Source organism: Mus caroli, chromosome 9, assembly GCF_900094665.2.
Source record: "Mus caroli chromosome 9, CAROLI_EIJ_v1.1, whole genome shotgun sequence".
NCBI classification, from domain to species: Eukaryota; Metazoa; Chordata; class Mammalia; order Rodentia; family Muridae; genus Mus; species Mus caroli.
In genome coordinates, this window is record NC_034578.1 from 112040951 (window position 1) to 112063329 (window position 22379).

At 42.7% G+C, this 22379-nt stretch overlaps 1 protein-coding gene across 3 annotated transcripts in view; it reads right to left on the reverse strand.

The window, feature by feature from the left end:
- Rbms3 (RNA binding motif single stranded interacting protein 3) overlaps positions 1–22379 on the reverse strand; it is a 672329-nt gene that overhangs the window by 27092 nt on the left and 622858 nt on the right. For 2 of the 3 annotated variants that reach the window (XM_021171492.2, XM_029481346.1), the window contains one exon: positions 20346–20393. The exons of the other annotated variant lie outside the window; for it this stretch is intronic. In XM_021171492.2, coding sequence (XP_021027151.1) covers positions 20346–20393 — 48 coding nt within the window. The remainder of the gene's footprint in view (positions 1–20345; positions 20394–22379) is intronic. 3 annotated transcript variants of the gene reach the window in all.

The window sequence follows — 22379 nt, forward strand, 5'->3', positions numbered from 1 at the left end:
GGAGAGGAGAGGAGAGGAGAGGAGAGGAGAGGAGAGGAGAGAGAGCAGGACTTAGTGCTTGTCTTCTCTCAAGTTTATTTTCTTTCTTTGACCACATCCCTGACACATTAGGAATGAAATAAGGAGCCTCTCTTGAGCAGTCAATCTCTGGTGTCTTCTTCTTCTTCTGTGGGTTACCGAGAGACTCTTACAGAGAAGAGGTAATGTCCAGAACCCACTAGGGAGGTGAATACACAGCTATTTTTCCTGGCATTACTCAACTGCTGGGTACAGGCACTGCCTCAGATCCATTGTGCTCTCCACCCTTGGTAAGAGGCCCAGGGAAAGGAGTTTTAGGACCTGGGAACTGGAGAGCGAGTATATGAGGAACTAGCTCTTCAGATGGTCTTGAAGTCTAAGTGGCTTAAGTGATTAATTCAAATGCCAGCCTTGTGGATTTTAAAGTCAACAGACACAGTGAAAATCAAAAGAGGGGAAGTAAGACAGCTGAATTTGAGAGTATTCAGGGGCACTCACATCCAGAAACTAGCCAAGTTCAAGAGTCACAGTCAAACACACTTGCCCAAAGAAAGGAAAACACAGGACATTTTCTTTGCATGTGCTGAGTTTAGAAAAACAATGGAATGGTTTCTTACTTATATTTTCCTCTCCAATCTTACACTGATAATAAAGGAGAAACTATGTCTTAGACTATAAGAAGTGGAGGAACTAAGATCTATGGACAGAAACAATAAGAAAGACTTTCCAAAGATTGGTATTTGTTAATGAATAGTGTTAGTCTGCAAGAGTTTTCCATGTCATTTAGAAATCATTACTTAAATCCATAATGGATTGGTAGAAATAGGGAAAAACAAGAAGGCGGCTGGGAGAAAATACAAACAAATGTTCTTGTTAGGTGAAAGCTGCTTTGTTTGATTTCCTACTAATGGCAAACCAATAAGACATCCATGGCTGACTGTTTCTTCCTAATACATAGTCAGTGTCACAGAGAGTCACAAGCAGATTGGTCATGGATTGTCATTCACAACGCCAGTGTACCACCTGTCCCAGGGACTCTGTAGGAGACAAGGTACTGGCTACTGGAGCACTGTGAATAAATGAATCCAGGATGGGTTGTAATCAGGGTCAGATGACAATGTGAGTATCAGGAACCTAGCCATGTGCATGCACGTGCACACACACACACACACAGGTAGAAAACATCTTCCAGAAGGTGACACTAGACAGTCATGTAGGATGGTGTTACTAAGAGGTACATGTGTTGGCTGTCTAGAAAAAAAATCAACTAAATGATTTCAGTTTTAAGTTACATCAAGTTGGGGTGTGTGTGTGGTGTGTGGTGTGTGTGTGTGTGTGTGTGTGTGTGTATGAGTGCATGTGTGTGAGTGCATGTGTGTGTGTGAATGCATATATATGTGTCTATGTGTGTATGAATATGTATATATGACTGTGTGTGTGTTTGTGGGTAATGTATGTCTCTCTGTGTGTCTGTCTGTGTGTGTGTGCATGTGTGCATCTATGTGTATGTGACTATGTTTTTGTGTGCATCTATGTGTATGTGACTATGTTTTTGTGTGTCTGTGTGTGTGCATGTATATGAGTGTGTCTGTGGTCTGTCTGTCTCTGTGTGTGCATGCTTGTTTGTGTGTATTTGTCTATGTATGTGTGTGAATGCATGTGTGTGAGAGAGTGTGTGTGTCTATGTGTGAGTGTGTCTGGGTGTGAGTGCATGTGTGTGTGAATGTGTCTTTGTGTGAGTATATTGTGTAATGCGTGTGTGTGTGTGCATGTTAGTTTATACAGGCAGCAGTATTCATGAGGACGTCAGAGAACAAATCACAGAATTCAGTTCTCTCCCTCCATCACATGGTTCCCAGGCTTGAACACCAATCATTAGATTTGACGACAGACACTGCAGGAGAGCAGCTGTTAGTTTGGTAAAGGCCTTGCAGCATAGGCAGAGGTTTGAGGACCATGTATGTCTCCATGGTGCTGAAAGAGTGGGCTGTGTTCCTGAAAAGAGGGTGACTCTGAGAACTTGGCTGGCATATACCTTGTGTCAGTAAAAACCACTCAGAGGGACATCCTGATCTTTCTGCCTAGGAATAACAGTCATCTGAAGAAAATGTAGGGAGAGAGAATCCTTTATTTCAGATCTGGTAGAGAGAATTCCAGCATCCAAGAGAATAATACAACCTCTACTTTTTCTCTTCCATTTATTTGGAACAAAACTCAGTAATGAAGTCTTCAAATGAATCTTCTAAAAATGTTGCGTTTTCATTAAAAAACTGTGTGTGTGGATGATGGTTCCGTAGATAAAGGGCTTGCAAGGATGAAAGCCTGGGTTGGGGCCCCTAAACTCTCAATGAAACAACACTGGGAAGGGTTGGAAGCACAATTGTGTACTAGTGAGGAAGATAGGAGTGGATTCCTGCAGCTCACTGGTCAGCCAGCCTAGACTGTGCCTCCAAACAAGCAAGCAAATAAACAAAACCAACAACAACCAAATAAAACAACAACAACAATAACGAGCCCCAGGGTAGGTAGCATCTTAAAAGTTCCAGTAGAAGTGTTCTGTGCCTTCCACGTGCAGGCACACACACATCTTTGCTTGCCAACACCAAGTAACAAAGCAATAGTCCTGTCTTTGTGCTCCAACTTCTAAGACCCATCACTGATCTGTAGGGGTGGAGGATGGTGGTAAGTAGTGTCCAGGCCCCCTTAGTGAAGGAGGGATGCAGCAGGTCCTGAGAGAGGGATTTCCAAAGATTTAAGATCAAGTGAGGATAATACCTATGGCTATTGAATCTAGAAAGAGAATCAAGGAGGGGGGGGTGGAGGAAGTAAGGAGGGAGAAGAAGGGAGGGAGGCAGGAGAGAGAGACACAGAGAGAGAGAGAGAGAGAGAGAGAGAGAGAGAGAGAGAGAGAGAGAGAGAGAGAGAGAGAGAGAGAGAGGATCTTTAAGACATGGGACAGTAGAGGCTACAGACTACATGGAAGAAATTTCAGAGATGTAGCACAGGCCAAGTACCTGCAGAACAAGTTTCATCCCATAATGCACTTGACCAGCGAGAGTTTCTGGCATTCAAGGGGACAAGAAGAAGAGCGTCTGGGAAGGGTCTGAAGAATGTACCCTGTGGGCAGCAGTGAACTGGGAGGAGCTAGCCTTTCTGGAAGATGTTGATTTGTCTTTCTTCACTGGGTGAGGGACACACTGTGCAGCTCCATTCCCAGCCTTTATTGAGTTTTAGCTCACCTTATTCCCCAAGGGGATCAAAAGCAGCTTCTAGACCTGTAGGAAATACTGTAGCATTGAATAAATGAGAAAGATGAAGCCAAGGAAGGGAAAGATAATCAAGCCGGCTAATTAAGCATGTGCCTTTAAACTCTTATCAAAGGTTGTTAACAATGAATCTTACAAGTCCTATTGTCCATTAAGCATGAGAATTAACCAGAAATGGGCCAGAACGGTTTTCAATACAGAAGCAAGAGACACAGACTGAAGGAGCAGACTGTGGTGTGATAACCAACAGTCTTAAGTAAAGCAAGCTCCCAAGGGTGTTATCGGGGTGCCCTTCACACAGGGCAGCTCAACACCATGCCAAGGCCTGCTTCATCTGTGTTTGGGGAGGTTGGTGGGGTGTTGCAGTCTAGGTAACACACAATTCTCAGCCTAACACAATTTAGAATCCTCACAGAGGGAGGATGCCTAACAATCTCTTCTGTCTCACGCCTACTCCCCTGAGCCACAGGTCTGATAGCTACATGAGGCAGAGAAGCTGAAGTGGAAGCACTTTTCAAGAAGCTCATTTGTCAGAAACTTCTATGCTACCCCTTTCAAAGGCCTGTGCATTTCCACCGCGCATTGAAACAGGCATTGCACACATATTCTCCAATGAGTGAAGGCGGGAAGAACTGAAACTAACCCGTGCGCACTCTCCAACACAGACGGACCTTTATTTGGGGACTAACTTTGTGAAGAAATGTTATGCTGAGAAAAATATTAAGTCTGAACTCAGAAACCACAGGGCAATAATTGCATTGTAGCCTGTGGTGCAACCACATGACATGTTTAGCCACCACACTGGAACACTGTCTTTTAGGCTGACTATCTTAATTAGCCTTGAATGTCAGCAGGACACAGTCTTGAGTCTTCTGAGAAAGCCTGAATTGAAGAAGTGCCCGGGTTGGATTCCCCTGTGGACAGGTCTTTGGGGAATGTCTTAATTGTTAATTGATACAGAAGGGTCCGGCCCACTGTGGGTGGCACCATCCCCTGGGCAGGTGGTTCTAGGCTATATAAGAAAGCTAGGCAAGCATGAAACTGTGAGTGAACCATAAGGCAGCATTTCCCCTGTGGCTTCTGCTTCAAGTTCCTGCTTCAGTTCCTACCCCAGCTTCCCGCAACGGATGGATTATAATCCAAAAGCTGAAATAAGCTCTTTTTCCCCTGTTAGTCACTTCTAGGTCATGGCATTTCTCACAGCAACAGAATGAAGCTAGACCACTAGGTACATACATCTCTGGTATGTACCAATTCCAAGGTGAAGGTTTGCTATAAGAGAAAATCGCAGTAGCTTATAAAAATTTGGCATGCTTTCAACTTCTCAACAGGAACCAGCTGATAGGGACAGTCATTTACTAATGTTAATTAGAACCACATCTCTGTGCATAAAGTACTTTAAAATATTAATCTCAAAAATGCATTCCAGATCTGTGTGAAGAATAAGTGTGGGAGAAAGGGCCCTGTGCCAACCCAGAAAAGAACTTCAGCAATAAGAGTAAAAGGGAAGGGAGGGTTAGCGCATAGAATGACCTCAACTGGGTGTAAACATGGCGTCTGTTGGGATATACATGAACAAGAAAGTCCCTGTGAGCACTGGTGTCTTTTCATTTCTGAGGTTTGAAGCATAATGAAGTAGAAGAAATGATTCTGAGAGATTTTTCTCAACTCCAGCTTAGGCGATTAGTAAACCATGTAGTTCTTACATAGAAAGGAGACCCCTGTTTCACATTGCTGCCAAACACCCTCATCATCCTGAAGCAAGGTTATGGTAACTTTAAAACCCTTAGCATGGAGAAGTAACCTCTACAGAGACTCTCCAAAGCCCCAAGGAAGTTTGCAGAGGAGACTGAAGTAGACTGAAATTGTGAGGGTGGAAGGTGAAGGGTGGAAGGGTGGGCTGGGAATGTGCAGGAAGTTATTGAAAACACTGGTATGGCCATTCCAGCAGAAGACAGACAGCTAACCAGAGTCATGTTTGTGGCAGCTCAAGGAGAGGAAGCAGATGACAGACACCACAGAGAAACAGAATGACACAATTCAAAGTACCCCAATAGCAGCCCCTTGAGAAATGGAGGGTGGGGGTACCTACCCATGACGTCAGGCACAGGGAAAGCACCCATAAGCAAGAATGTCCTGACGAGGGGCATACAGGGCAGAGGCTAATTTATTCTGTAAGTCAGTAAAAAAAAACACTACAAGACAGATGAGATTAGGAACACTGAAGAGCTAACATGATGTTGCATGCCTTTTATCTCATCATTCAGGAAGCCAAGACGGGAAGATTGTGAATTTGAGACACCCTAGGCAAAATAGTAAATCTTTCTCTCAACCAAACACACGAGGCAACAAAAACAAAAAACAAACAAAAAATTGGAAGGAAGTCCAAACTGATTTAAAAGGGGAGGTGTGATGTAGTTTGATAAAACAGGATAGAAAGAGGGGAAAAATGAATAAGCAGAGCCTGGACATGATAAGGAAGCATGTGAGGATAAAGTCCCTCATCTTTCATAAAGGAGGAGACAAGATGGTTACGTTATGAACAAAAAAAATGACAGGCCTCGAATTTGGGACTTGAAAAGATCAGAAACTTTAAAACCAGGGAAGGGGCATACATATGGATGAGAGGCCCCACTGAACTATAAAGAACTGTTCTGTAGGGGGACACAGACACTCTGTTATACCTGATTATGCCATTAGATGCAAAGCATAAGGCACTCTTGGTGTGCTCCCCGTGGATGCAAATTTATGTGTCCTTCGTGCGTGCGTGCGTGTGCAAGGCATGAAACACTTTCTTGGCTTATTTAGTGTGTCTATTTATCCTTTGTCAGGCCACTCGGCATTTGGATGTGATTTTTCGGGCAATGTTATAATTGTCCTTGAGACATGGGAAGAATTCACGGGAAGTTTTCCAATGGTCTTTAATTAGCTGCGGCTCTTTGCGAGTTCATAATAGGTCCGATTAAACAATTTTCAAAGGTTAATCACACTCATCAGCCCAGGCCTCTTGGTGAGTGAGTGCTATAAAACATGGACAAGTATTTCTGTGCACGTACAAACCGCCCTTTCTGGAGATGTGCCAATGACCACTGGTCCCCTTTCAAAGACAAGCATGGCCTGCCTCACCCCTCTGGTCTGCTGGATAAGGCTGATGAAGGAAGGAACAGGCAGGAAATGCCTTTCATCCCCTGTTCAGGCCCAATGCTGCCCCAGCTGTCATGTCCTTAAGCCTTCCCAAGTTGCATCCAAGACTTGCTCTTTCAGCATCCCTGGGACGCTGATGGACACCCTTCCTCCTTCTCCTAAAGAGTGAACCTACATGCTTGGCAGCAGTTGGTCCCTAGTCCTTGGTTTGTAGATTTCCACTCCCCCACCAAATATCTGAAATATGTGAATGTTTTTCCCATGACTCTGGATAGTCATAATTTAAGATTTTAAGGTTTATGTATTTTTTGTGGGGGTAGAGGTGAATGCACATAAGCACAGGTGTCCTCAGGAGCCAAAAGAGGGAGCTGCAGTTACAAGGGGTTGTGAGCCACCTGATGTGCGTGCTGGGATCTAGCATTTTGTCCTCTGGAAGAACAATACATGCTTTTAACTGCAGATATCCACCAGAAGGTCACTGCCTCTAAACAGCTGCCTGTTGCTTTGGGTATTTTCCACATTGAAATCTAATTTCCCACCCGAAGCCCTGACCTTCCACATTTAATTTGTCGAAGCAATTGTTCATTTATGAATAAAACTCCAGTTTCCCAAATCTGGAGTCTCATGCTTTCCCTGGCAGATGAGGCTCCTGGGCAGGTTCTGGGCTCGGAGCAGGTATGTGGAGTAATCAAAGTGTGCCTTGAAGCAGTTTGCCACCCATCACTGTGCAGCTGTCATGGCTTCGGTGCCAGCCGAGGGTATGCCCACCACAGACAGAACAAAGGACGCCATTGGTTTACAATCTGTTCAGGGCTTTGTTCCCATTTGTAAGGGGATGACTGGAGTGGTTGTGGCTTCGGTGTGTAGTGTGAAGGTGAGTTGGCTGATGGATCTTCCATCAATATTTAATCAAAGGAAAAGCACAATGAATGCTCCTAAGTGCATGGCTCAGAAGAGGAAAGTTGGAGTGGCCCAATAAATCCCACGTGGTCAGATTGAACTCATCAGGGCCGTCTGAAAGAAGGCAGTGTAAGCAGGAACTCAGGCAGCTAATGGACTTGAGAAGGAGACTTACTTGACTCTGATAGCTGTATAATGTGGAATACATCTCAAAGAAACAAATTGTTGCAAGCAACATTGGTTTAAGCCGAAAACTGGAAAAAAAACGCATATAACAATAGAATATATGTGTGTATATCTATAGTTATCATGCAGAAGTTAGACATAACATCAATACGCTACTTAAAATGTAGCATGAAGAAGCCCAATTTTAAGTGTCTTATGTCAATTCCAAAAACCACCGAAGACTGAGAGTCTCACATTAATTGATTTGGGAGGGCTCTAGATGCTTCTAACTGCCTGCCAAGATGGAAATAGATCACTTGAAATTAGATTCCAATATGAAAAACACCCAAAGCAGCAGCCAGCTGGTTCGAGGCAATGACCTTCTGGTGGGGATCTAATGAAGTCACATAAAACTTAACAGTGACGGTAGATGCTCAGAAAATGTAAGCTGCAGCTAAAAGGAGACACAGTACTTTCAGAGGCTGCTAAGAGGAAGTGTGAGGAGTGGGGAAGTGTGAGGACTGGGGACATCCCTCCATCCACACTGCCAGTGATGGATATGCCACAGTCCCCATCACCCCCATTTTCATGGTCACATTAATTCTGCCACTTGCTCTTGATACTAACAGTAACGTTATGTGGACCAAACACACTATATTTAGGAACATGTGCATATAGACATATACGTATGCAATAACCATTGATGAGAAAAGAGGCCTTGACTTTAAAGGAGAGCTGGGGAGGGGTAAGTGGGGAGTGTTTGGAGGGAGGAAAGCAAAGGGAGGAATGTAATTACATTGTAATCTCGAAGATTAAAATAAAATAAAATAAAGTATCTCCTTAATGTCATCCACATCTGTAAACCACTATTAATATTTTAGTAAACTGTGTTATTTACTAAGCAAAATTTAAAAAGTTTATGTAATAGCAATTAAAACCACACATGGCAAGCGTGTTCTTATCTCTAGATTCTTCCCATGCATATGTTTTAGTCCTCAGAATAATAAATAGTTACCATTTCGTCAGCTGTTTACTGCTCTGCATTATATTATTTTTCATATTTACAATGTTTAGAACTTATTTATTATGTAACTCAGCTAGTAATACCACAACAATTCTAACAAGAGGAAAAATACGGAATTAACTGCTGTAGTATTTCTTCTGCTTGTGTGTCAGAAACAATTCTACAGTTCCACTTTGCTTTCCAGTTTGGATCTCCCCGATACCGTAGCCTGAATGTAGGGAAGGAAGTCTCAATTATGTGTCACCTTTTACAAACTGGTCATTCCCCAGGCACTTTGCCTGGCATGTCCGTGACTTCTCTCACTGTTGTATATCCTGGGCTTTTACTTACACTTAAAGCCAGGAGAAGAAAGATAAAGAAAGTGTTAAGAACTTTTGAGAATTAATTATGAAAGAGTGGGGCCTGTAATCATGTGCAACCTCTTAAGTCTACATACTTTTGTTTCTATGTTTAATACCACATGCTTTCCCATTTATAGCTACATGGATGTGGGGGGCCAACACCATTGAATGTTATAGAATTTTCACAGCATGAAGACATCACCAAGGCCGAGGTTCCCATGCCTTCTCCCAGAGCTTTGGCAGCACCAAGCTTCTCTTGCCTCTTTGTCCTCTTTGTATTTCCTCCTGGTTGTGTGTGTGTGTGTGTGTGTATGTGTGTGTTGCGTGCACAGTTTGAGAATTAATCCTGGTGCCTTGAACATGCTAGGTCAGCATTCCACCACTGATTAGTATATTAGCCACCTTTTCCATGTATTTTTAAATAGGAGTTAGTCTTCATACTTCCATGGTGAAGCTATTAGAAGTTTGTAAAATTAAGGGTTATATAATATAAAGCACAAAATAAAAACAGAAAACACGCAGGAAATGTGAGTGCCTGCCTGAGATCCTAGATATAAGAGTCAGGAGGATTCAAGGCCAGCCTGAGCTACATAGTAAGACTCTTGTGTCTTAAAATCAAACAAAACCAAAGCATTACTCAAAGTCACAAACCTTAGGCGGAAGGAAGTAAACAGCCAACATATCCTATCTACTTTCAACTGTCTCACATACAAAGAGAACCAGATAAGGTTCTTCACTCTACACAGTGGATACAAAAGAAATCTGCACTCCTGTAGTGAGAGACACAGGGTGAGCCTCCTGGACTCATTGGTGATTCATTTCTTCTTTGAACAAGGGACATAGAGCACAAGTATAGACAATGGCTTCTGGTATTGTGTGTCAAGGGAGCGAGCTGCATTTAAAAATGTGACAGCACCTCACACTTCTGTAAGAAGAGTTAAGAGACTCCATTTTTACACACAGAGAGTCTTGCAACAGAGACCCACCATCAGATGTTTCTGGCATGTTGCTTCGTGATAAACTAATTTTCCATGGAGTCTAGAGAAATGCTGAGGTGTCTGTTAGTGGCATCGCTACAGTATCTCGTGTCTCCAGACTGCCTACAGCAAGGATTACCTCACGATTGATTCACAGCTGGAGTCTCTCACCAAGCCCCAGGCGCCCAGTTTATACTGTTGATTAAAAATGGAGTTGTGCACTTTCCACACCAGATCTGTAGCCCATGCCCATGTTGCCTGCTCGTTTCCGAATCTATTTTTGCTTTGAAAGCCTTATTTTCCTCTGTTGCCTCTTGTGTGGTCTGTGCCTTTCTGTAGGTATATATCATTGGAGTGTAGTGTCAAAGTGAGCTAGCTCTGACCAGCATGGTAGGTGATACCTCAGCTGCTATTATACTTCAAGTCAGTACTTCCTGCTGAAGGACTCCACTACACAACCTCTGTGTGGTGCTGCCTACACACCTATTTGTCTACTATGTCCCCAAGGCGCACTTAACTTTGACTGCTACACAGAAGACAGCCAGATCTCCATCAGTCTTGGGCTCACTCTACAAAGTGGTTTGTTTTTAAATAAGACACAGATAACCTACCTATTCCCTTAGGGTACCCTCAACACTCAGAGAAGCAGCTATGCATGAGTAAGCCATAACTAGTAGTGGTAGAACCAGCTTAAGAAATGTCTCTCCAGATGTCTTAGTCTCTGTCACTCTGGAAAAAGATGTTGGTTTTTAAAAAAGTTACATCCTGTCTTATAAATGATGTAAGGGACAGCACTTTGCATCAGATACTATGAAAATACACTGATGAGGATGGGGTGGGCAAATTATTGCATGTAGGCCGAACCTGGTGAGTAGACTGTCTTTGTAATAATAAACAAAGTGTGCTGAAATAATAAATGAAGTGTCTGAGTGTGTGTGTATGTGTGAGTGTGTTTCTGTTTGTATGTATGAGTGTGTGTATCTACATCTGTGTGTGTTTGACTGTGAGTGTGTATGTCTGTATCTATGTCTTGTGTATGGCTGTATGTCTATATGTTGTGTATGTGTGTTTGTGTCTATGTGTTGTGTGCTTGTGTATAAGTATGTTGTATACATGTGTGTCTGTGTCTATGTCTTGTGTGCATGTGTGTAGTGTAACTGTGTTTGTGTCTGTGTATTGTATACATGTGTGTCTGTTCTGTGTTTGTGTCTGTGTGTTGTGTGTGTGACTGGGTTTATGTGTTGTGTACATATGTGTGTGTTGTATACATGTGACTGTGTGTTGTATATTGTGTACATGTGTGTAGGCCAGAAGTCATGTGTATGTGCATGTGTGTGTATGTGTGTGTTGTGTACATGTGTGTAGGCCGGAAGTCAACCTCAGAGCTGTCTTTCCTCAGGATGCTTCCACGCTGTGTGAGTTGCTTTCTTTCAGTGTACCTGAACTTTACTTATTACTCAGCTCGACTGGCTGCTATATTGAGTCTCAAGGACCCACAAGTTTCTACCACCTCAGTGCTGAGATTACAAACACACACAACCATGCCTGGCTTTATTATATCAGTTCTGGGGAATGAACTCAGATCCCCTTGTTTGCATGGTAAGCACTTTACCAACTGAGCCACTTTCTGCAGACTCTGGAAGCTGAGCCTAAAGGAACACAGCTACGTCTGCCTTCATCTGCGTGATCCATCCATGCTGCCAAGGGAAAGACATCTGGTGCCGAGGAGGCTCTACCGTGTGGACTTTCACAGATATATCTTACTGGGCACTAAAATCAAGTGTATGACTTTGCACCTCTTAGTATATCCCCAATGGGACTGGTACAAAAACACTGAATGCCAGTGGATAAAGCACTTGGTTTATAAGTGTGAGGATGAGAGTTAAGATTTCGGGGCCTAGGTAGGAGTGATGACCACTCGCAATCCCACTAGACAGGGGAGCCATCAAAGAAGACACTGTCATCGACTTTGTTTCTACACACACACACACACACACACACTCACATGCACACATATATACATACACACACACACATACACACAGATACATACATACCCACATACATACATACATACATACACACACACATACACACAGATACATACATACCCACATACATACATACATACATACATACATACATACACACATACATATACACACACATACACACAGATACATACATATCCACATACATACATACTCTCACACATCTGAGGCAGCACATATATATATACAGCCCCACAAAAATCAACATTACCCCCAAACACACAAACAAATAGACAAACAAACAAAACAACTGAGCTAAATACCAATGATCTTCATGTCTAAGATGAGTCTATTGGCTTAATCTTTCTTTAGAGGATGTCACTTGACTAGGTCACTGAAAACAATATTCCCCAAATACACCACAAGGGACAAGAAGACTTAGTGTGCATATACCTATGTGTCTAATTCTTGTAAAATACTATATTTAATGTGCAGCCTGCTGGGCAGACAACTCAGAAGCTCTGTCACCCAATGGACCATGTGCCCCTCTCTGGAGCCTAGTCTCTGTTAGACTCTTCCCTCTTTAAAGACAATGAGCAAATTCAGTCCTGTCCCATCTTGCTTCTTCCCAGCAACACAGAGAGCTTGCACAGATCTGCTGGATGCATAGCTAAGTGGAGGGCAATCCTCTTCATTACAACTTAGAGAAAAGAGACAGCTCAGTTCAAGAGATGCCCTTCCTGCCATCAAAGAAGCACACCATGTTCAAGGGGAGAGGGGAAGCTGACTTCCAAGGGTGGCTTGTGGGAACACTTATAACTGTGTCAGGTCTCTTACAGTAAACACAATTTAATGGTTAATTGTTGCTAATTGGAACTACTAATGGACCTAATTTTTAATTAAGGGATGAGATGGAAGTCATTTGGAATTAGCTCATGGGATCCAGGAGAACACACGCTGCTGGGAGCTTGAGAAACCGCTTTCTTCTTTGAAGACACTTCAACACTATCTGCCAGCCTGCAAAGGATATGGGGAGTCTTCAAAAATAATTCTCACCCAAGGCTGGGGGGGGGGAAGGGAGGGGGCGCAGCATAAAGCTCTCGGCTTCAGCTAAGTCTCAACGTCTGCGCCTAAGGAGTCTGCTCTCATGCAAATGTGTGTCAGTAGCTAGCAGAAACTGCGAAGCCAGCTGTGTAGTGCTTTGCCATCTGTTTTCTTTAGTATGATTTGGGGTGAAGGCAGGGAGACTAAGTTCCACGATGCAGCTCAGGATGGTCTCTAACTGCATGAAGCAGGTCGACCTCTAACTGCCTGCATGGACCAGGCTGGTTTCTGTCTCCATGGAGCAGGCAGGCCTGGGAGTGTCTGCATGGAGCAGTCTGACCTTGAATTCCCAAATGCTGCAGTCACAAGCCTGTCCACCAGCCTCTGCTACAGTAGTGGTCCTCTGTGTTATACATAACTCCATGTGCAGAAATCCAACATCAACGCCTCATATTTGGCTGATGTGTTAGGACTTGTGGATGCTTTTCTGTGAAAACTCACTGGATACTGATCCTTATCCATTCCGTTCGTTTCAGATCATCTATAAAAGTCTATGGCAGAGACCAAGCACATGTTGCTTCCATTCTCTGCTTTTCCCCACTGCCTTCCCCTTCCCATGTTTCAGGTTAAAATGCAGAGCCACAGGTGTCCTGGCAGAGGAGGAAGGACTCTGACTCTCCCCTTCCTTTGTGGACACAGTCTTCTTTTCTATTTTGATTCAGTCAGGGTCCCAGAAGAAAATGAAACTCATTTACATATTCTCCCTAAAAAGTTCTTTCAAAAAGGAAACTCATGGGGAGGAGGGAGTGGAAGTACTCTAAGAGCCAGAGGACTGGGGAGTTTGTCCTGCTATTGTGTTGCTTAGTCTTATCAGAGGCTACACCTATAGAGTCTTGGTAACATGACCACCCAAGCACGAGCTGATCAGGATGACAACAATGGACATGCCAAACTGAATGGGACAAGCCCATCAGGCCTCAACAGTACACAAAGAATTACAGGCAACTAAGTAAAGTGGTGGTCTTCCCCTGGAAAGAGTACACAATCGGCTGTCCAGTGGCCAGCCGTCAGTCCCGAAAGCGTACAATTAGTGAAAAGAAGAGACTGAGAATTTGAAGGAGAGCAGGGAGGGGGTCTATGAGAGGGTTAACATGGAGGAAGGGGGAGAAAGAAATGTTTTGAATTAAATTATAGCCTCAAAAGTAGACAAGTAAATGGCAGGCTGTATTAAGGATGTGTGGCTGTAGTCATCTGTCTTCTAATTGAGATGACCCGGGATGGCGTCCCTGAGCAGTGAGTGAGGACAGTGGACAGCAGTGGAATACTTCAGAGACATGCAATCCCCAGTGTCAGCCACTCTCTTAGGACACTGCCACTCTTGCCTTGACATCTCTTCCTGGATAATTATTTTTAAACTACATATTCACGGCTGAAACATAAATATTCACCCTAGACCTCTCCCACCAAAACTATACGTGGTCTTGAACATCTTATTAATGACAGGAACCAAGACAAACCAAACCAAACCTGCATGGGTAAGCATATCCCTCATAATAGTAGTTTATGTTCATGTTGCCTGTTTTCCCTCAGTTACCCAAGTCCACCATGGCTACCCAACTGCATGACCAGGTACATTATCAAAAATAGTTCAAGGTCCAACCTTTTCAAATTCAATTATTTTGGTTCTCACCACTCCACAGATCTCAGCATGCCTGAGTTGTCTTTCCTTCGCTCTACCTCCTATTATCTTTTGTCTGTTCTTCAAAAGTCTTCCTCAGACCCATTTGTGGTTTGGCTCTTTCCTTACCCAAACCATCAGCGCACTTTGCCTGTTTTCTTCCTCCAGGCCAGACATCTTCAGAAATGATTAATCTGCTTCCTTGGTGGTTGATCATTATAGCAAGCAGAATCAAATTTCCTGGACTAGCAATATGGCTGGATGGGTGAAAGCCTTTGCCTCACAAGATGGATGGCCAGAGTTTGTTCTTTGAAATCCACAATAACAGGGAAGAACTGAATCCTTTCAGGTACCAGCTGGCCACCACATTTATTCTGTGGCACATACACACACACTCATGCACACATGCACACACATACATGCACACACACACTAATAATTTTTTAAATTGTCACAAGAGTCGCCCACCATTTATAGCTTTGAATGAACTGCCCTTCGACCTCGTTTTGTTCTGCTGCCCTCCTTCCCACTCCATATTTTTCTTAGTTTCTCTTCTGCCTGAATCCCCCCATTGCCTCTCCTGAAGACTGTCAGTCATCGCTTAGAACGTCACATAGAATCGAAGAGTGGCTTCCTCTTCCTGCATGCACACAGGACACCCTTTCTTCATGTCCAATACAAATGTGGCTTTCTTGAGGACCTTCCTCTTATTCATCTCCTCTTAGATACACCTTTTACTGTTGTCTTCCCCCTTCCTCCCCATCACATTAGAGAGATTCCATCTTAAAATATCAGCCCGTGATCGGTGGCATGCTCCATTTCTGCAGATCCTCTTTGTCATTTGATTCAATCCTGTGGCATTGCTTTCAGTTGCTGCATCTGCCCACGACTTACATGAGTTCACTCTTCCTACCATTTCCCAAATACCACTATCAACTTCACTCTACATGTGTGTGTGTGTGTGTGTGTGTGTGTGTGTGTGTGTGTGTGTGTGAACTTACCTGTAGAGGCCAGTAGATCCCCTGAAGTTACAGGTGGTGTGAGCTCCCTGACCAAGGTTCTAAGAACTGAACCCAAGTCCTCTGCAAAGAACATCAAGTGCTCTTAGCTGCAGAGCCACCTCCAACCTCTCTAGGGACCATGTTTATTAAAGTGAGATGTAGTGTTGTCTTGCTCATAACATATTTGAGACATCCTCTTCTGGTTTGCTTTCATCTATTACATGAGTAAGCGAGTCCCTCTTACCTGGCAGTATTGTATGTTCATGGTGCCTTATTGTGTGTTTGTGGCTCCATTTTCTGCTCTTATGCTTATTTCCAGGGCTCTGCCTACTTGTCCTGCCTCCAAGCCCATTCATCCTGGTAATGGGACTAAATCCCATGATGGTAACTCCAAACTCTACCACCATATAAAGATAGTGGTTAAGATCTACACACACACAGAAACAGCAATCAGTCTCCCCACTGTCATGTGTGTAGACATCTTAAAGTCAACACACTCAGCAGAGAAATCAGCCTTCTCCCCAGCAATGTGATCCTTCCTCAGCTTAGCTCCTGAATAGTGGAATGGTGGGCCCCTGAGCTGTGGGGGGTTAAAGACCGATGTTTTCTTAATTTGATGTCTATCCTGATACTCAGTTGATTATAATATCCAGGGTATTCTAAACCTGTCACTTATGACAAACTCATTAGTAATGTCAGGGTTATTCTCAGAATGTGATGACATGCCACCATGATGTCTTCCTTAGATTCTTCAGTGATTTGGCCCTTTTCTGTTTTTTTTTTGGGGGGGGCGGGGGGTGTTGCGGTGTTTAGTTTTGTTTGTTTGCCCATTTTCCAGACATTCTCCATCCTATAGGCATGGCAACTGTCATTCTCCAATTCTCAATGACATTTCCATTATCATCAGGATAGAGCTCAAGGCTCCATACCTGACAATTGCTGCTACAGCCAGCCAACCTGTTAAGCTAATTTTCTTCCTCCCCATCTCTCTCTGTGTCCTGCTAAGCCATCTGCATGCAGTTGCACGGCTCCATCCTCTGCTCATGCAAGCCCAAGGACGAGTTGGTTCCTTGGTCTGGAACTCTCAGCTCTATTGTTTGTTTGTTTGAATGTTTGTTTGTTTTTTACCCAGCTAATTCCCATGTTTCTTTGCTTCTATGTTTAGAGAATTCTTTTCCTGAAGACATTCTCTGATCTCCGCTAGTTCATGTCCATTGCTCCTTCTTATACCAACATAACCTATTGTGGCAATAATGGTTAGTGTAACTGTAGCAAACTCTATCTGAATACATAGTTTATGCCAGGATCTGTTCAGTATTTCCTCAGACAAGTAATGAGGTACAGGAAGTTCACGAGTTTTCCCAAGTGTCCACCACCAAAAACCGATACAAGTAGCTTCTGAACTTTAACTGTTTCCTTAGGAATGGAACAAGTAGTTGTATTTACATTGTTGTAGTAAGATGTTCATAACCAATGTCTTTTTATCCTAATGAGAAGTTCTATTCCCATCCTTGAACATGAGCTAACACATAGTATGTTACCAACTGAGATTAGATAAAAAACAAAACAAAACAATCAACCAACCAACAACAACAACAGAAACAGATGACACATGACTAAACAAAGAATTCTTACTCAAAATGAGAATCACACAGACCTCTCTCTGATGTACGTCAAAGCTGTATTTTGCCCTCAAATCTCAAATGACTGGTTCCCAGTCAATACCCTCACCCTGGTCCCCATTCTAAGAGCTGACATACCTTGTGCTGTATGCCTAGTAGACCTCCCACTGTAGTCTGTCTGGAAAAGTCCTTTTCAACATTACCGATCCTTCTCCAAATGCACTTTATTCATTTGTATCTCAAAACTTCTCTCTACATTCTTGTTTCTCCATAACATTTATATCATTACAAATAATAATCACAAGAAACAGCGAGATAAACTTGACTATGCTGTTGATTTTTTTTTACTGAGGATGGGCTTTCTATTCTCATTTGCATCTGCAATCTTAGCATAGTACCTACCACCCAGACATAGACTGGGAAGGTTTGAAATATTAATTGAACAAGAATTGGTTAGATTATATCTCCATGAATAATTAAATTAATATCTTGAACTCTAGTGTAGTAAAGCAATTTGATTGGCTCGTATATTGGGAAAAGCTAATTAGCTAAATTGCTTGATACTGGTACATTGGGATATTTGAAAAAAGAGTTATTACCTTAATCAGACTCAATTTGCTTCCCTACTATGATCAATGGTTGGACAAAAGATACTCAGTTGTACAAAAGCCAATCAAATTGTCTACAAGCCAGTTAACAACCATTTGTTCCAAGTGTATCTAACTCTACTTGGGCATAAGCCTAATGAGAGGACAACTGCACAATATGTCCAACCACCATCCAAATCTTGTAAGGATGAACCAAGTGTAGTTTTCCATATGCTCCCTATTGGTCCCTTCCTTCGTACTCCAAGGGTGGCAACTTAATATATCTTTTATTGACCACAGATCATATTGGATTTTCATGTGTGTGTGTGTGTGTGTGTGTGGTCAGGGGCTCCATGTTTAGGTGTGTGCACATGTGTACAGGTACAGATATGCATGAATTCACTTGTATGTGGGAATAAGGAGAGGTCAACTTTGGATATCATTCCTCGGGATCCATCCACATACTTTATTGAGGTAGGGTATTGCATTAGTCTGGGGCTTATCTATTTGGCTAGACTGGCTGGTCTCTGCCTCCCCAATCATGACATTACTGTGCGTCTGGCTTTTTTAATGTGCGTGCTGCAGGGCTGAACTCAGGGCCTTCTGTATGTACTCTAAGGACTGAGACAACTCATAAGCCCCATATCTTGGAATTTCATTTTCTTATATGGTTTTATTTCCTACTCCACAAACACACACTTACATGCTTAAGTTTCTTTTAAGGTATCATACTTAACAAGTCATTTATCTGTTTGACAGTTTTAGTGGAATCATATGGGAACTCCCAAGGCAAGGCATTGTTTTGTGCCAATATTGATTAGCATTGATTAGTATAGAGGGGAACCCGTGAGCATAAACACTTCCAACCACCAGCTTGCAATTTTCGTTGTGATGTGATGTGATATGATGTGATGTGTTTGTGTGTGTGTATGTGGGGGGGGGTATGTGAATATCTTGCTATATTCATTATCACACACACACAAACACACACACACACACACACACACACACACACACACACAGTCTCACTATATAGCTGCCTAGAAGACACCCTGTAGACTGGGCTGGCCTCGAGTTTATTGAGATGTGCCTATCTCTGCCTCTTGAATTCCTGGATTAAGGGTGTGTACCACCAAGGTCAAAATTCATTATGTTTTTAAAAATGAGATGATACTTGGTTGAGGGGTTACTTGTTATTAGTAGTACTGGTTAATTATGAGGTTAATTACTGGTTAATTATAAGCCTTTTGTCAAGCAAAGAGGCCAAGGTTTAAAGAAAGTAAAAGCTATACATGACAAACCAAGTCTCCTCTACAGAGTCACATATTTTAAATGCAAAAGACACATTAAAATGGCAGGCACATGACATTTTAATGAATGGCAATCCATGGAGACCAAGAGTACCAAAGCAATGTCCAGCTGGAAGCCAACTCTTTGCTCTTCAGTCAGGAAAATCATACAGCTCTGAGATGAGTACAACCATGAGGATAACTGAAGAGATGCATGACAGGAGGAAGCAGTACCCTTAGATGCTGTATCGCTAAAGGGGCCTTCAGTGGGCTACTCTTCACTGAAAGCCATCTTCTGGCTGCCAGCCTCAATTGCCCCCTGGGTTCTTTTGCACCTGAACCAGGTTTCATGTGCTTGTTGCAAAGACCTTCTTGGTTCCATCTGATTATCTTTAACCACCAAACATGCCAAAGACTCAAAGTTCCAAGTTCTCCATGCTCGCCACTACTCTTCAATTAGTTAAAATAAATTAACAAAAATCAACTGTTTTTTTTTTTTATGGTTGTGTTCATTTTCATCTTTCAACAAAGCAAAAGTGAAAGTTCAGATGCAAGCGAAGTATCTATGTATTCCAAAAGTTTTTTAAAAAAAGCACCAACTTCTTTATGCGCATACGCTCAGCTCCAAATTGCACCATTAACATTTACAAATCAAATTAAATAATGCCAATTGAATGCTGAAGACTCTCCTGTATCCTCAAAGCAACTTCTGCTACCTTGCTGTGAAAATGGAATATCAGAAGTGTCACTTTTGATATCCCAAATACAATGTCTTAGAAAAGAATTGAAGTTTTGATTCATTCCACATTTTTCTTTTTTGAATACACATATCAGGTCCTGTCCTAGGAGCCAAGCAAGCACAAGGGAAAACTCCGACTTCTGAGGAACTCTGGTCTCTAAAGCAGCGTTTCTCAATCTTCCATTTTATTAATATGTGATCTTTTTTGACAAATGTCAAATCTTTCTCCCACTTGTCAGAAATTCTGATGACCTTGTCAAGCTGTGAGACCCACTGATATACAGAACATTGACTAAACTTTCTGCATATCTTTTATAGGCAAAGCATCTCAGAGATCTTACTTTTATTTTAAAGACAGTGTATTTATTTCCTAAACATAAAGCCAGATTGTCCTAGGAAATAGACTTGTAACCACACACCCCTCCCCTTGCCAAAACGAAATGCCAGCTTCTTGTGCCCACCACTATTGAGAATCACTGCTTTGGAGAGTTTTGGAGAAAACCAGGCAAGTTCCATCTCTCCCGTCCAATTAGGTCTGAAAGGAATGAGATTTTCCTACCTGACATAACAGCTGGTGAAGTACCATAATTCTGTCTTGGGATTGAATCTTGGAATGAAAAAGAGCATGAGAGAGATTGCAATGAAGTCCAAAGGAAAATAAAATCAGAGACTTAGCTTTACAGGTTGGAAGGGCCCAGTGTGCGCCCCACAGCCACCTGCCCCCACCCCCTTTCTGTAAGCACTCCAGGCACTGTGACTCTAGAGGACAGTTGATTCTTAATCTCCAGTATCAGCAGGTTGTGCATGCTACAGGGAACCCCTTGGTCTCAGAGCATCACCATCTTCCTCTCGTCTGTTTGGTTGCTCCTTTTGGGAATCATGGGAGGCTCTTGCTCTCCCCAGATGTTTTAATAATTTTATGAGACAGCCTGTCTGGAGGGCACCCAAGTGTGGAAGCAATGGAGAATAAAATAAGTAACTTTAAAAGAAATTAATAAAAATTCTGCATGTTCTCACACCATATGGATTAAATGTATTGTAAAGCCCAAGATCCCATTTTTTAAGAGTCATAATCCTGACCAGGGGCAGAGCACAGAACACTCTCTGTCCCAGGATCAGGAACCTTGTGTATAGCTACCAAGGCTAGCCAAGGCTAGATCTCATGAAACAGAGGATGGATGGTTATTTGTCAATGTATCATAACATTGGAGGTAGCAAAATGTAGAGAGACGCTAAACTACAAGTAGCCATTGCAGACCTGGGGATGTGGGGGGTGGAGTGGGGGAGGGACACTGGAGAACAATCGGCTACTTTAAAAATGACAAAGAATCTTCAACTCTCGCTGCCCAGCCACGATCTTCTCTGTAGGTTTTTATTAGAATAGAGCAACTATACAGGATGATGGGTTTATTGCATCCCAGTATATGCACATGTAACTTCGGCCATGTTCACCCACACCCTATAGCCCTCTCTGACCCCCCTTCTGGAACCCTCATATCTATTTTCCCATTCCTAACTATCCCTTAGCCATGAAGGTGGTCCAGAACCTGCAGTTGTAACTGGCCTTCTAAGACCTGAAAACATTGAGCCTACTCCCAGCTTTTCAAAAAGATTAAGGCATCAACGGTAATATGTGAGCTCTTATCTCATTCATGTGACCTGTATTGCCCTTTAAAAGCTTAGATCCCCTCCCCCAACTGTACATTTCTATGCACTTAATAACTTTTGAGGTTATTCACAACATATCTCCTAGTTTAATGCCGATCACTCCTCTGAGGGAATAGCATGGCTGAAGAGGGCTGTGAACATCGTAAAGCACTTATGGCGACAGGAACAAGCAAGCATTGCTCAGAATTCAGATGCAAAAATGGCCTGGTCTCCTGAAATAGACTAGCGGCCTGTTGACTTGACTATCAGCCCCACTGCGAAGTGGAGTCGATTTGATAGCAATTCCAAAGATGTTGGTAAGAGGGATCTTAGTTCCTAGATACCTTTCCATAAAACTTCAAGTTACTATTCAAAATGTAGGAAAAAAGAGTTCATTTTTATACCACATTGTAATATGTACATATCTATAATTACAATATAAATAGAAACATATAAGTTAACATAGTAAATATTGTCTACTGTTAAGTAATTGAGGAATACAAACAAAATGATAAAAATAGAAAATCCTTCAATCTCATTGTGAAGAATAAACATACTTGTTTTGTAGTATTTTTGTTTAAGATGTATGTGTGTATTTGCATGTATGTGTAGTACCCATGGATGCCAGAAGGGGACCCAGATCACCTAGAGCTGACGACAGCAGGCAGTTGTAAGCCACTTAATGTGGGTGCGTGGGAACTGAACTTAGGTCCTCTGAAGAGCAGCAAGTGCTCCTAGCCACGGAGGCACCTCTCCAGACTCCACCCAACTTGAGCTTCTTGACAGAGCTCCTTTCTAAGTAATCCCTCACAGCTACACTGTGCTCCACAGGCGCAAGTCCCCAGCCCTAGCTTTTGGCTTGGCATCTCAACGTTGCTTTCCTTACTTGTATGGGACTGCTGTGCTTTCGTGTTGGGCTATTCTTAGGTCTATGGATGAAGGAATA